We start from the raw sequence: 16,528 nt of genomic DNA on the forward strand, positions 1-16,528 counted from the left end.
CTCACTGGCAGTGGATGGGAGAGGTGCTCCTTGTAGTATCCCAGCCTACTAACTCCTGAGGAAAATATTTTGGGCCTGTCGTAGTTTACGAGGAGCAAAAGGTCTTGTAAGGCAATACGTTTGAGTGCCAGGCTCCCGTGTTGCTGGTGAGTGCGTGGCAGCGGGTGGCTCTGGCCAGGAAGGGAAAACCTGTGGAGCATCACCTTCCCTTTAATTTCTTTCCCAGCCGCTCCAATTTGAAAGGGACCACAAATGCCGAGGAAGCAAAGCTGGGGTCTCAGGTCGAGGTTGGGAAACGGCTAGAAGATCAGCGCCGCCGCCGAGGCGAGAATGAGGAGTTTGAGAAGCTGAAGGAGAAGCAGCAGGAGGCAGCAGCAGAGCTGGATGAGCTGAAGAAAAGGCGGGAGGAGCGCCGGAAAATCCTGGAGGAAGAGGAGCAGAAGAAGAAGCAGGAGGAGGCAGAGAGAAAAGCCAGAGAGGAGGTAAGTGTAAACTATGAAGTATTGGACTCTGTTTTTATACCCTTGCTGTTACTACTCTACTTCTGCTGGCTTTGCATTAGGTGATATCTCTTTACAGCAGTACCTGCACAGACACTTTCAGGCAAAGAAGTTGGTGGGGCTGGAGGTCGATGGGTCTGTATTTAACAAAAGGGTAGAATGAGGCCATGGGAGGCTGGGTCATAGGTGAGGAAGGAGTGTGCAACAGGGAAAGCAAGACCAAACCCAAGCATACAGGACAAAGCATGCTGCTTCTTGGATCTGATGTTGCTGTGTTGGGAATTGCTGCTGTGACTTTGCTTCAAATTACACCCTTTATCTGGGCGCTCTGGGTTGCGTGCCTTTCTGGGCATGGCTGGTTTTTAGCGTCTGTCAGGAGGTGGCCTGTTGCAACAGACCTTGCTTTCAAATATATTACCCAGCATTAAAATCACCCCATTTTATAACCTTCAGGTTTAACTGCAAGCATGCCATACTTGTTATCAAGCGACCACATCACATAGATGCTGTAGTGAGGACCTGAGTCATTCAGTCATGAGGACATGCAGACATCCAGAGTAGAAAGAAATGTTGTAGCCCTATCCTCAGGAAAGACAGGGCTCCAACAACTGTCTTCGCAAGTCAGGATTTCATGTGAGATAGTTGCAAAGTTCTTATCTTCTTGGGGATGCAAAATGTTGTGGGCAGTGTTATAGCCACAGAGTTCTTAATTTATTCAGGGTGGCTTTTTGACATTACACAAATTGAACTATAAAGCGCATGTCAAAATTCGTCTGCTGCAGACGAGCTGGAATGCTAATATATATAGTTACGATGGGCTAGATCTCATTAGGAAGATATTCGCATCTATTTAAATATTGAGTGCCCAAGCACATCTGTTTGCTTGTACTTTCTCTGCCAAGGGACTCTATAAATAGGATTTCCAAATCTCTGGTGCATCATTTAGGAGTCTTAGTTGTTTGGAAAACAGATGGTAGATGAATAATAATAGTGTTTGGCAGCTGAATGCCAATTGCTTTAATATACTAAGCTCTTTACAGTAGAACTCAATAGATGCTGAGGTTGCACAATACCTTGCTGGTCAGACCCTGCTGACCAATGCTTACCATGGTTGTAGTTTGAGGGCTTCTGATTTAACTTGCAACTTATGAAGTAAAAACTCATCTCTTTGGGGGGAAAACGGTAAGCATTTCATTTTCACTTTTTTGGGAACCTATTGATTTTTCCTTGTGAAGTATTAACCTTGGTGCAACAAGGGCCAGAGTAAATGGACACAACAGTATGAAAATGATACATGAGGATACAGAGAAACTGAATTTCAGTATTTTTATAAATGTGCTTTTTTCTCTCTTTAAGTGGCACTATATGGCAATAAATCTGGTGACCTCACTGTGTGGAGACACTAAAGCAGCACAGACAAGCTGTATTCCCTGCTTCCTTACCAGTGTGATGATGGATTAGCAGCAATATGTTGCTAGATTTCAGATAGGTCACTGAACTTTTTTGACCTGCATGAAAAACTGTTCTTAGAAAATTTGGTACGGGTTTCCAGAACTGCAAAGCCCTGTAATGGTGATGTAGTTTCTGAAAGAATAAGTGACTATTCATCTTTTTTTAAGGAGGAAAAGAGGAGGATGAAGGAAGAAATTGAAAGGAGAAGGGCTGAAGCTGCTGAGAAACGTCAAAAGATGCCAGAAGATAGTGTATCTGAAGACAAGAAGCCATTTAAGTGTTTCAGTCCTAAGGGTTCATCTCTCAAGGTAACGTCCCACTAGCATCTATATAGTACATAAAAAGTAATTGGGGGTTGCAGTCCAAACCAACAGCCAAACACCAAAGCAGTGTGGAAATACTTGAAATCAGACCTGGGACAATGCTCTGAAACAGGCGTTAGCCTGAAACGTTTAGCTGGAAGACTTCATTCATTGGGATGATTGAAAATTAGAGATCCTTTCTAAAAATAGTTTCTAGACTGGGAGTTACCTGTTCTTGTTGATGAAAAATGTCCAAAAAGTATCTTCACCTTCAAGAGAAAATTACTTTGGAAACTTAGAGCTGTATTACTCTGTTGATTTTCAATGTTAATTTATCATAAGAGTGCTTTGTGAACTGGAGGAGATAAAGATCACAAATGTTCTCTCCTTCCACATCCACAATTACTTTCTTCCTTGCCAGATTACTTTGTCTCTAAGCATATTCAGCCTAATCATCATTAATTGAAACTGCCCCATATGGGAGTTCTAGTTTATGTCTAATCCCCCTAAAAATAACATCTAGAAGTACTGGACTGGATTTAATTTTCTTACATAACAGGAAAAAGAAACCCCTAAAACAATTCTGTTGCTGCAGGAATTTCTAAGTGGTCTTCTGTGGCCTATATTATATTGGAAGTCAGATAAATCAATTAAATGGCCTTTTGGTATGGAAGAGGAATCCTGGCCCCACTGAAATTATTGGGAACTTTGCTTTGCTATGCAGTCCAGTTGCTTTCTCAGCTCAGGCTCAAACTACAGATCTATTAATCGTTTTCAGCTATCTTTTGCTTTTCTTATTTTGTGTCATTAGTCATTTAAGAATTGGAAATGTTTGTCAAAACAGTCCCCTTACCCTTAGTGGGCACTAGGAAAGAAAAGAACCAGGCAAGAGTTTATCAGGTAGGAGCACATTGCACCATGGAGTGGAACTCCATGGGATTAAGAACTGTATCTGTTGAGTGACAAACTGCATTTGGTCAAAATTACATTTCTGCTCACAGAGTGCTACACTTTGAACCGATTTGGAGCTTCAGCCCTATACTGTCTCGGGCCCAGTTCTAGTAAATACAGTGCCCAAACACTTTTGACTGGACTTGCCTTTGACTTCTCAGACACATCTGAACTTGAAATACAAGGACAGAATACACAGAGCTATGCAAAGATTGCCAGTCTTCACGACTTGCTCCTATTATATTAACCTGGTTTTGCCATTTCGGTTGCAAAAGACCATGTCAATAACAGACACTATAAATGTATGGCTTCTTCCCAGCCCTCCTGGGAGGGCTTCTTTTTCTTCTTTCTGTTTATTGAGATGCCTTTTATGACATACGTTTGGAGCTTTAGTTCACAGATGACTCAGAAGAGAGGAAATTACACTTGAAAACACATAATAGAAAGATATACATCATAATTTTGGGGAGAGTGGGAAAAAACACTGGATTTGGCAGGAGGTTAATAACTTTCAGATAACTTTTGGACTGAAGCTACGCTATTCTACTAAGCGTATTTTTAGAGGAAAGCTGGAATTTTCCAAATGTCGTTAAGCATCCAAGCTCCAATTTTTTTGTGATGATAATTGCTTTTGGGTTTTATGGCTTGTTAGGTAGAAGTTGTTTGTTACTAAAACTGATATGTGTGACTCTGTACACATTTTTTCTCTTTCTCTGTTTCTCCGAGAAATTGATGATACTGTACATATTCCTGCCTGGTGTCTGTGGGTGGCCAGAGTAGATATGTAATGCTGTTGAACTTCACACCCTAAACTGTTTCTTGGCCTTCTGTGGTCAGCAGCTGAGGAAGGAATAAACTCCATTTTAATAACTTGATGTCAAATTTGATGTCAAACTCTGTTTTTTAGAAGACGCTATATTTTGTTACCTTTCATTTGGACAGACTTCTCAGGCTGGTCTAACCTGGTTGGTACACAGCTTTCTCATTGCCTGTTATGCACTGCCCAGGTTATCTTTTGGCTTGTGAAGCATCTGGCACATATTTTATCCCTTGATTAATGTATCTTCTGGTTAGATGTGCCATGGGTGATGTGAGAACCTTAAGTGCACAATTGTGGGTAGGCAGTTGGAATTAATAATGAAAAAAGGGAGGTTCAGTATTAAAATACTGTATGATACATGTGCATATTCTGAGTTGTCCTAAATTACAAAAAAAAAGTTTTTGGGAAGAAAAAGAAGTTCCTGGGAGTGACTTAGATGAGGAAAGTAGGGCATGCTGTTTACCAAGTGAACTACTAGAACAAAGGAAAGAAGGGAGATAAACTGGAAGGGAGTGTGGCATATTACCATCTTATGGACACTGCATTTATCCATCAGGCAGGGCATGGACTAGCATGACATGCAGACTCAGAATTGAGAGACCAAGACGTGCAACTCATCTCCATGTATTACGTGGCTCATGGATGCACATATATAAATGCTTGTATACAAACACGGACATAATATACCTACATGCTTATATTTAGAAAGAACTACTGTGACTAGTCTGGCCTCTAATATGTCAACAGCCTACGCAGTTTGACAACTTGTGTTGTTTTAACTGTTAAATACAGTGTTTCCCTGCAACCTGTGACACTACTTCGGCAGAACTGCTACTGCAGCATCGAGTCCTCCCAGTGACAGCACCAGGGCTGGTCCGTTCTGAGGGGACAGTGAAGAAGCAGCATGCAAAGTAAATACAGGCCAAATCCATCACTAGCTCAAGGACAAAAGCAGCTTGGATTTCTCAGGGCTGGTGGGCAGTAGCAGCAGTAGCAAACCTCTGTTCAGCCTCTGCCCTCTCTCTTGTTTTTTTTTTCATAAGGACAAAGACTGGAACAACCTCTGCTGCTCTCCCATCCCACTCTAGCTCATGCTTTTCCTAGTTTAGTTGACACAAATGGTGCTGCAGTAGAAGAATGAGATTTCCCGCATAATCTTTGTTCATTTTCCTTTTTAGACAAGTTCATTCCTCATATTTTCTTTGGGAAGGACTGTTACTGACTTGTATAACTATTCTCTAGGTTAATCAGGAGAGAACAGGACATTTCAATACTATGTTTCCTCTTGGGGGTGAGTTCCACTACTACAGAAATGCAAAAACTGTTAGGCATTGAGGGGAGGAAGCAACGGCAGGAGGCTGAGAGCCTGGGATATCTTCTGTCTTTGCAGAAAATGTCTCCTGGGAAACACGGGCTGATGCAGCAGCCCACACTCTCTGCAAGGCAATAATGACAGCTAAGCCAGAAGATAGGACTTTTCAGGGCTTGAGATTCTTTTTTCTTCCTTTCCTTAACAACCTGTCTTGTCCTATCTCATTATTGCTCTCAGTACCTGACAGCTGGAGCAGTGACTGGGAAGAATTAGACTCCACACAATCAGTTCTTTCTAGATGAGCTACTCTTGCGGCAGCGGGAAGATAGAGTGGTAAGAACAGGATTTGTGACATCTGTTCTTCCCCCATCTTTGACGCTGACAGCAGGACTCTAGTCTGGCAGGTAAACTGGAGTAAATTGGTGCACTCTGCACAGATGCTGCTGACAGCAGCAAAAAGCCTAACTGTGCTTAATGAAGCAAAAGAGCATGTGAGCCGCTCAGGGGATAAGGAGAAGCCACTTTACTCCCAGGGTCTACCACTCAAAATGGATTTCCACTAGGTTCTTCGAGCTGTTGGATATAAAACAAAATTATAATACAGGGATTTCTGTTTTCTGCATGCATTTTTTACTCACCTTCCTCCTTGACGCAGTTTTTGAGAGGAGTTTTTGTATATATCAGTTTACAACATTTTCTGTCACATAATATCTAATACACACTTTAAACTTCCTAAGAATCATTTAATACTTTTATATGAAACAAGTTTAACTGGGAATATCTAGATGGTTTTTGTTTCCCAAGTCATTGGCTCAAATTGTGTGTTAACTCATTCCTCTTCCATTCTGTTTCTGTTCTTGGAGAATGTACAGACAAAAGATGCTGCACTTTGACACCCACACTTCAACTGCGTTTTTAATAGGCGAGACATTTCTTGCACAATCAGCAAACAAAACACGTCTATGTACTTGAGGGTGGATAAATGCATATATAGATCTCTCTATAACACCTTGCTTAATTTATTCCTTGCCACTTGTATGTGCTGACCTGGTTGAGAAAGGCCCTAATGAGGTGTGAGACTCCACATGGCTTTGTCCTGTTTCATTTCATCTGACTTTATCAGCAGAAGGGCAGGTGTCCATCTAAGCATGTTGTTGTCTAATCTAAGCTACTTTGGTAGTTAATAGAGTGAAAGCCAAGGACAAGCAATCCCACCTTTCCTAGGGTGAGGTAAGGTCCTCTGTCTCTCCACTGACTATAGAGGGAACCAAAATGAGTAATTTTGACTAAATGCTTAAATGCCAAGCAACTGAGGTTAGGTGGGAGAGATGCAGCCTGAGATCTTGCGCTCTTTGTCTCTGGTCATAATTTAATTAGAGGCCGGCAGGTTGACTTTTCAGAGTAAGTGTGTGTTCCTTATCAGAGGCTTTGGAAAGTATTCCATGGTGACAAAACATAGTCCAAGCTATTAACAAGATCCTATTAAAATGAATGCAGAAAAAAGATTGTTCTTATTCCCTGGTCTCAAATTGAGGAAATATTTTTGTATTTTGTGCTAACCACCTTGCTTTGCCTATTTCTCTTACAGATCTATTTTGTAATACTGTTTACTGTATGTGCCAAACGTTTTAAATTCTTTGCATGGAGTTTGTGTGATGTGCAGTGGATAAATGACCTTTAGATGTTGCTGTGCATTCTAAATTCATTTGACCTATATGTTGAATACACATGTGCATACAGGTGTGTTTGCTCTAAGTGTATTCAGTGTATGCTTCTGTTCCATGCATACTGTGTTTTGAGGAAGGTACTCTGGAAAAAATTCTCATATAAATGTGTAGAAAATGTGTTATCCATCCACATAAGGCACCTGATTCCTCGGGAAGAGGACCATATTCAGCTCGGAGGGTCGCTTCCCAACTCTGCTTTCCTGTTTAAAGTATTTTCTGGTTTGCTTCCTCACTCTCCTGTTCTGAAAAATCTCTCACTCGTTCCTGATACCACAGCAGGTGCTCTGAGAATCGTTGTTTCCAGCAGGTAGAGAATGACTTTTTACTACAGCCCCAAGAATACGTGTCCATCTTCCCCCCAGCCTATCCCTCTCTTACACCAGTGACTACTGGTGCCAGGTTTTCCTGCAGCGTATAAATACTTCTCCCTCATAAACACAGGAAGACTATAAAGAGTCTACCATTAGCATCTTTTATGATCTCTCCCTTTTATAAGATTTCAAGTGGAATCCCAGTTCATCTGAACTAGAATATGCTGTAAATGAATTATTAGATGGTTACCTTGAGTCCTGTTTTTTTGAGGTAGTCCGGGTTGTTCATCCTTTCTGCCAGCCGGGGTTTCACTGACTGACGCAATCGGGGAATGATCTGTTCATGCAGATCATGGGTGAAAAGGGTGTCTCTTGTTGGTATAACTCATCATTTTGATGCATTTGCTGCTCATGACCCAGAAATCTGCGTTGTGGGAAACTTTTCCGACTGTACCATAATTGAGGAGATGTGACATATTTTACCTTACCATCATAGATCTGTTTAGTCGCTTTTGATCAAATAATTTACTTGCTCATTTTATGGCAATTCTGACTGTATTTCCTCTGGGTGAAACCAAGCTGTGAATCGTTCAGGCTGGCAGAGGGAAAGCTGCAGCTCCCGACCCATGTGGGTGAAAAATGGCTCTTCAGCTCCTGCCTGGTGTATTGCTGCCACCGTGTGACACCAGTGCGTGGGAACAGTTGGTACCTATCCAAGCAAAGCCCATCTTTCCATCCAGGACTGTATTTAGATCCTATATTGGCAACTAAAACTGTTAGTGTAAATCAATCTGTAAATTGTATATATTTTTTTAGAGGTGCCTTTGAGTTGGATTGATGCTAGGTGGAGTTCTTCCAGTGAGCTTGTTTGGCAAATTCTGCATGGAGGTGAACTGCCTGAGTGTTTGCTTGTATGGGCTTGAGAAATAAAACATGCATGCCCTTTGATGGGACTGCTGTGGGATTTAGTATTGTGGTACATCCGGGATGTTAAGGAGAACCATTTAAAGGAATGACTGTCATTGCTCTATTTTGAAGGCACAAATGCCACAGCAGTCACTGTTAAAGTAACTTGAAAATGGACAACCCTTACTGATACTGGGGAATCCACAGGAATCCAGCCAGGCTGATTAACAGTAATTTCTATTCCTTGGAGCTGCTTTTGTGTATTTTACTCTCAAGTGAAACTGTAGAGCCTGGGATAAGAAGTGGAACAATGCAAAGTGGAAGACACATAAGGAAGTTGATTAAAGCATTTCTTGACTCAGAATGCAAATAGATTCCCCCTGTCATGAAATGTTTTCAAACTTTATTCAGGGATGGAGCCTTTCTGTTTTCAAATTATCAAGAGATTTGACATAAGTCTTATGAGACCTTCATGATTCTTTTTCCCTAGAAACATTACAATATTTTCCTACACGCAGAGTAGAAAACAGTGATGAAATGCAAGATACCAGTTTGTGTAATAACAGCTCGTAGATATTGACTCAGCAATGACCCTGCTGAAAATTTGTCAGTGTCCTGCAAATCATGCATGAGAGAGGGTATGTGGCTGAGCTCCAAACCTGGCCTAGTCTGATGTCTCAACTCAGAAAAACTTTATTAAATTTGCTTTCTGTCTCAAGAGGTACATACTTGCTCTAATGTGGGAGATATGAGGAAATTTGACATAGATTTTGTGAATATCAACCCCTTTCGTAAGGTAAACTTCTTCCCTTTTCTCTTTTCTATACTGGTGGTTTAGTCTCTTGTTACAAATGAGGCACTGAAGAAATACTCAGGATGCAAACATTAATGCAGAAAATATATCCACCCTTGTGAATCTGCAGCATAACAGGCTCCTAACTATAAAACCTGTGTGTGTGTCTGTGGTGGTTTCTGTTGGAATGCATCTCTTTCAGATTGACCTTTTGACATTTAAAAATACATTTTAGCCTGGTCTTGTGCCTTTTTATTAACTTATAGCTCTTCTTTCTCTCCTTTCTAGATAGAGGAGCGAGCAGAATTTTTGAACAAATCAGCTCAGAAGAGGTAAAGCAATAAAACAGTAGGTTCAGTCAAACCAGCAGTGTTTAACTGGCGGGAATAGTAATTTCTTTCTCTCTTTTTTTACATCCTACAGCGGTATGAAACCCACCCACACAACGGCAGTTGTCTCAAAGATTGACAGTAGACTTGAGCAATACACTAGTGCAATTGAGGTAAGTTAATTCCAGCTCACGATGGCTCTAGTTACTAATGGCTTTTGGGACTTTAATCAGCCTGTGTCTTACTGTTCAAGAATTGCAGGGATTTGGGGTCATAAACTCTTTTTTTAATGCAACTTCAAGAACAAAATTCTTGAGGCACGCCTATAACTAGCATCTAGATATGTATTTAAAACAACCCTCAGACTCGTGGCTTCCCTTTCATGCCACAATTTGCTCTGCTTTGTAAGCTTGGGAGTACCTCTTGAAGGACTCGGTCAGCATCTCTTGAGGGACAGTCACATCCTCTTCTTGGCTGATGAGAGCGCTATCAGCAGAGAGCTGGTAGTCACCCCGAGCAAAGCTGACTTAGCAGCTTCTTAAGAGAGCAAGGGACTGGGCCTGTGTTGCTGGCTGCCACTTCAGAGTGAAATTCCTTGCCAAAGACAGACACTTCAGTGAACTAGGGAGTTAAGTAGTGACCTGCTTTAGCAGGAGGGTTGGACTAGATGATCTCCCGAGGTCCCTTCCAACCCGTGCCATTCTGTGGTTGTGATTCTGTGACAAAGGAAAAACAGAATCAAAACAAATCACAGAATTTGACCCCAGGTGATTTTGACAAGTAGTGGTTAATAACGTGCCTTGAAGCCAGAATTGAGGGCTGCTTCTTTTCATAGTGCAAGGAAAGATAGGTGTTTGGCTTTTTTGGTTTGGGTTGGGATTTTTTAGATGTTTTTATAAATCAGTGGGTACAGGCAATGTGAAAGCTACTGGTTAATATAGCAGGCCAACTGGACTGGGTTGGTAAGTGTCATGGGAATAGAACAGGATAAAAAGGGATATTCTCTTGATAGCTGTGATTAAAGTCTAGCACTTCTTTATTCCCTGCTGGATTTTTTTTCTCCTCTTGTTCACATATAGAGTCTAAGCATGGTATTCCATTAAGGTATTAATTGGTTAGGCTTTATCATCCTTTAACTTAAAGGAAACTTTAGTAACTTAAAAGAAAATTTAGCCTTAACAAAGGCATTTTTCTGTGACTGCCCTCTGTTTAACATTTCTGCTAGGAAGCCTATCAGTGCTGGAGAGTTTTATACTGTGTGTCAGTTCCCCCCTCCAAAAAAAGCACATGCACGACAGTGCTGAAGGCTCAGGCTTGCCTCCAGCACCTGTGTAAGCTGAAGGTAGCTCAGACCCCTCCGTTAGAGATGAATGTCAGCATGGCACCCAGTAGTCCCCATATCATTGAAGTAGGAGCATACAGCTTCTGTTCTCCCACTTTACCCTGCACCTCTTCTGGATGAGACATAACCACCCTAGCGTGATGAAGGGCTTTAATTTGGCACTGGAGTTTGACGTTAAACTTCTTAAAAAGAGTGGATGGGTTGGAGTTACAGCTCTGCCTGTCGTAAGAAATTTATGTGGTAGTGAAGTCGAGGTTTGTCAACCCATAAACACTGGTCCAGCCCACCCACAGCTTGTATCAGGTTCTCTAGTATTTTCAGTAGGGCTGTGCTAAGGTCCTGAATCTTTATGCTGCATTTAGATATTAAAAAGCATAGCTCTATGGCAAGGGGCAGGCAGCATAGCTTCACAGCTATATACAGCTCCCATCTGACCTGAAATTATTCCTTTGCTGAGTTTCTGGTTTTTCCAAAAGTTGCTAAATCTGACTTGCTTTGCACCTAGAGATGCAAAGCCTCAGCTCATACAGGTTCTTGTTCTCCTCAAATCTGTGTTATGTAAAATGTACAAGAATTTTGAAAAGAAGGAGCGGGAGAAGTTTGGCCCAGTGTTTTCGGTAATCACGCAAAAAACCTGCACTGCCAAAACCCCCCTCAATCCCCCAACCCCCCACTCTTTAAAAAAACACCTCACTCCAAATATACTGTAATTGCTGAAATTTACCCCTAGAATCCCAAGTTGTAAGGTTAAGCTGTCTGAGACAGATGAAGCTGAGTCTGACGCTGAATGACAGAGCAGAGCAGCTTTTCTCCCCTGCCTCTGCATAAGGATTTCCCTAGCTGTGTCCCTGAAAGAGCCATGCTTGCACGATGCAGGTGCTAAAACTTGAAAGAGGAAAAATTAAAGCCTTGAAGCAGTTGTGGGCAGAGCTGTGGCTTGCCATGAGGTTTAAAAACGTAACAAATGCAAAAATCTAAGTGACTGCAGTTTTCATAGCCGGTTGTGTCAAGGGTGCAACTGCAAATCTAAAGGGGGAGTCTCAGTGTCACCTCTTGAGCTGGGTACTCCTTTCCGTCACTTCATGATCATGGTTAGAACCACTTACAGTTGCTGCATTCCCCAGCACTTCCCCAGAGTCAAACCACCCTGCAACTCCAGCTCTTTATGCCAAACACCAACTCACCTCTATTCTTCTGCAGGGCACAAGGGCTGCCAGACCAGCTAAGCCAGCAGCTTCCGACCTTCCTGTTCCAGCCGAGGGTGTCCGTAATATCAAGAGCATGTGGGAGAAAGGGAATGTTTTTTCATCACCCTCTGGGACAGGAACACCAAATAAGGTATGTGTTTAATTTCACATAGTGATTATAAAGAATTATGTTATGGGCCTGACCTTGCCATTCATCCTATGAGTAAGCCTGGCTGCTCCTGTTGACATCACCGTTGAAGAATATCCCAAAGGATCCTGAGGTCCTCAGAAACCCGCAAAATTGTGTGGCTGCAATATTGAGTATAATAGAAGAATTTAGTGACATACTGAGCTAAGTTATGAGACATTCCAGAACCACATCAGATATCTTAGACAAATATATTTGGGTAGTTCAAGCAGAGTACAAAGAAATTCTTTGTGTTGGGAAAGATTCTTTTGGGAGGCAGAGGAGGATTAGATAGGCAAGCTAATGATGATATTTGATAGATAATGCATAGAAGCATTTGTGAGACCTTTATCTTTTCTACATAAATCATTAAGGCAACATTTCCTTTCTATAAATTGATGCTAGTTGATGAGCATTCATCATAACCAAGAACCTGAACCATGAATTGAAGGGAGTTATTACAAAGAGTGGTGAAATTTCAGTAATTTGTTCTAACCTTTTAAAGATTTATTTTAATGATTTAAATTTTAGGCCACTTAACTCCTCTATTATGTGGGTTTTTTTGAAAAATTTTAGTTTAACAAAACAAAAATGTAAACTTAGACTGGTGCCTCTTGTTCTTTTAGGCTAAAGATTTTTTCACCTTGGAGTTTGGGGTTATGACAAAAAGAGCAGGTGTACGTCTAACGTTTATTCCTGGGTTAGCAATATACTAAAAATGATTTCGTTAGCTCACATTTATCATTATTGAAAACTAGAGGCTAGTAGTACTGTATAGTTTATAGGGATAATATTTTCCGAGCACACAGGACGATTCTTGGCTAGCAATAGTCCCAGTGAGGACTTCTATATTAAACTCAGGCTTGGCTTTGTTTTTAAATCTAAACCATGAAAAACATAGCAAAGGCTATTATGAAAGTCTTCTGATTAGATTTTACTATTTTTCAGGAAACTGCTGGACTGAAGGTTGGTGTCTCCAGTCGTATCAACGAGTGGTTAACCAAGACCCCAGAGAGCAACAAATCACCTGCTCCAAAACCTTCTGTAAGTAAATTTGCAACAACAATCTCTTCAGTAGGTGGGTTCTCTCCTGGGGCAGAGGTGGTGACAGTGCTTCCTCAGCCAGCTGATGGTCTTTGGAGGAACCTTGCTGCGTGTCCTCTCTTGGAAGCTCACAGAGGCCCTCTGGCTGCTGATTCCTGGGTACTCAGAAAAATGGGGGATGAAACAGGACAGTCCTCACCTTAAAGTTTAGGGGTGCTCTGAAAAGACAGTGCTCAGAGAAGCACTTCTCTGGTAGAGAAGGACATTAATTTACCACCTGTGAAAGGCCTAACATTAATTTAGAAAATACTAGCCATAGACCTTGGATGAAACACTTGTGCTTTGGCCCTTGCCCTGTAAAAATCTTTCAGGGTATTTTTAAACCCAACTGAAATACTTCAGCCCTTAAGAGCCTAAATGGCATTTTTAATGAAGACCCTTTAGCGTGTCCATTACTTCAGCAAGAATCAGATCAGAAAATGCTATCAAAGTGATAAGCTGGGAGTGTGGGAAGCAGAAGTGTGGGAAGGGGCAGAAACAGGTAATTGTGGGATGTGGAAGGGTAGGGGTGAGGACTGGAGCTGTAAGTGTCCATATTGGAGAATGGCAGGGTATCACGTGATGTGTTAATGATTCAGCTTGGGGATTTTATTAAAGAACTGGTTTCTTTCCATATCCTTGTGTAGTATTTTTCTGCCAGAAAACTTGCCTTTTGTATAAAAGGTGTAGCCTTGACAAATGCTTTCTCAATTCACACTCCTATTTGTCCCAAAGAGGAGCTGGAAACTTTGCAGCATTGTCCCTAATGTCAGTAGTTACTGGTAGCTACATGGAGATTGTGTCTTTATGGACATGGATATAAAAATGAAAGAAGCCATGGTGGTCACTGTGTTTAATCACAATGGCTGAAAACTAGCACTGAATCTGCCTCCAGATTTTCCTCTCTTTCTGTTAGGTTGCATCTTTTAGATAATGTAAGACTAACCTCTTGTTGTCCCCTCAGCCAACTGTTTCCATCTATGTCTTCCTTTCCCTGTTTCTCAATAGATTGTTCTTTCTTCTTTCAATATTTCTACTTGAAGGAACCTGCCCTCCTCCTATTCTTCTTCTTTGAGAGTCTGTTTGCTAAGGTGGTCAGGTAAAACTGTTTATGACTAAGAAGAATGATATGTCTATAATATGTGATTTTTACTTTTTTTACCATGATAAATCAAAGTAAAACCTAGAATTTCTTAGTTAGCAAGTTCCTGCCCCCATCACATTACACCAAAATAAAGAATCATTCAGAGCTTCAAGACCATCAAGATTCTTGTGGGTTTTGGAACAATATTCAATTAAAAGTAGAGGGAGCAAAGATCTCAATTAGTTTCATGATCACAGACCCCAAATGATTTCAGGATTATGGAATTAGTTTTGTGATTAGGTCCACTGCAATTTTGCTGTTTTCTTCCTTCTTTTGTTACTGCTGAACTCACTTTTTGAAGTACAGAACTGACTTAAAGTCTTAATCATCAGCAACCCTCTTTGGCTGTAAATTATGATCAATTCTCGAGCATCTCTGTTGGGTGCAAATACCCCTTGCAGGAATCACATTTCCATTCATCACTGGGCATTTTTCTATCACAAATTAGAAAATCTCATGTGCAGAAATCTACCTGTCTATGGATGGCAAGAATAAGGTTCTGGAAAAAGTGCAGGGCTTGAGCACTTTTTGAAAAGGAGAGTACTTATGTCCAAAATTGTTTCAAGATCCTTTTGTTTGCCAGCCACAGAGGTAGATACCAATCCATCTGTTCTTAAGCAGGTGCATTGCTACTGTCTTAGCATATGTTGTCTTGATTTGTGGCTTTTCCCCAAGAAACAGCTTGACGTTTTTACTGAGTTTTACTTAAAGTCTGCATATACACTAATTTTCAGAGAATGTTATTATTTTTTTAATGACTTTACCTCACTGTTTTGGTTTTTTTTCTGTCACGCTAGTGATTGTTACATGCTAAGGTTTTAAAGGATGCAATGGAAATTCAAATGGATATGAAGGTCTAGAGTGTTAAATCCTGAAACCTATATTTAAGAATGCAGAGGAGGGTCTGCTTTTCTGTTGTGATAGAAGTTCTATTTTTTTTCAGTTTTTTTAATGAAATATTTTGATTCTGATCTAAAATAACTGAGACACGCTACTTTTTAATTCCTCCCTAATAGAAATACTATTTCTGAAAAAAAATCTTTTTGTTTGCAAAAATTGGAATTGTCTTTCTTAAAAACCTGATGGTGCAGTAACCTTTCGCTGTACTCCCTAGGACGAACATAATACGTTATGACTAGTCTGTCTGATACTAAATGGATGCAGTGGGATTGTTTTTTATTGTAAAGCATGTGTATGTGTGGAATGATTATGTGAAGTATCATTCTAAATAGTGTTATAATTGATAGATAATGTAATATTTACCACTGGTGGATGGTCCTCAACTTTTCTTATGAGGAAGCCATGTTCTAACCTTTTTTCTACCAAATTAAAATAAACCTGAACTAATATTGTTTTTTGTTCTCTGACATTCATTTAAAAATACAGGATTTAAAACCAGGAGATGTATCCGGCAAACGTAATCTCTGGGAGAAACAGTCTTTTGAAAAGTCATCATCTTCTTCTTCTAAGGTAACACTTCAGTGCGTTGTTAAAAGGATAGTATCTCTGCAGGAGGCTTTCTAGTGGGAAGGTGCTGTTTGCCTTCATGTGGTCGGTTAGTTGGAATTAGGCCTCTACATGTCTTTTGTTACTAACCTGCCTCTCTACCTATAGAAGAAAGTACGAGGCACTGAAAGGCAGCATGCAGCGTGTAACTTTTGTATTCCTATTTGGCAGAGCTGTGTTGTACGTAGAAATCTGTCCTTTGCATGGAGTTGATTTTTTTTCCTGTTATAAATAGCTATGTTTTCCCATAATCAACTTTAATAGTGGGCTATTACTTCTTTAAACAGGTATCAGCTATGGGGAAAAAATCAGAGACTAATGGTAAGTAATTCTAATAATACATCTGCATATTCAATAGAAACCTTACCACATTTTACTACACGCACATCTGAGTTTCAAAATTCTACAGCTGTTAATGTTGATGCAAGAAAAAAACCCTTTTTGGCTTTACCTTTCAAAAACTCCATTGAAACACCATCAAAACATGAATGTTTGAGAAATAAGTCTAAATAATCTTCTAGGAGGGCTGAGGACTAGTGGTGCTGCAGCCATGTTTGCAAAGCCTTGAGTGACATGTGTTGTATGTTTGCTGTAGCTGCAGAGTGTTATTAAACTATGTGAGGTCCGAGGAATGGGATAGTCATTCAACTAATTACAGCAAATGCAAGGCGCCTGG

At 40.7% G+C, this 16,528-nt stretch overlaps 1 protein-coding gene across 1 annotated transcript in view; it reads left to right on the forward strand.

Annotated features, from left to right (window-relative positions):
* Nucleotides 1-226: 226 nt before the first annotated feature.
* Nucleotides 227-16,528, forward strand: part of LOC104135077 (caldesmon, smooth muscle) — a gene marked incomplete at its 5' end in the record, with an annotated part of 17,652 nt that continues 1,350 nt past the window's right edge. The window contains 8 exons of the mRNA XM_035888550.1: nt 227-482; nt 2,120-2,260; nt 9,363-9,406; nt 9,498-9,576; nt 11,946-12,083; nt 13,068-13,163; nt 15,733-15,816; nt 16,140-16,173. Coding sequence (XP_035744443.1) covers nt 227-482; nt 2,120-2,260; nt 9,363-9,406; nt 9,498-9,576; nt 11,946-12,083; nt 13,068-13,163; nt 15,733-15,816; nt 16,140-16,173 — 872 coding nt within the window. The remainder of the gene's footprint in view (nt 483-2,119; nt 2,261-9,362; nt 9,407-9,497; nt 9,577-11,945; nt 12,084-13,067; nt 13,164-15,732; nt 15,817-16,139; nt 16,174-16,528) is intronic.

Source organism: Egretta garzetta, unplaced genomic scaffold (assembly GCF_000687185.1).
Source record: "Egretta garzetta isolate BGI_Z169 unplaced genomic scaffold, ASM68718v1 scaffold81, whole genome shotgun sequence".
Classification (NCBI taxonomy): domain Eukaryota; kingdom Metazoa; phylum Chordata; class Aves; order Pelecaniformes; family Ardeidae; genus Egretta; species Egretta garzetta.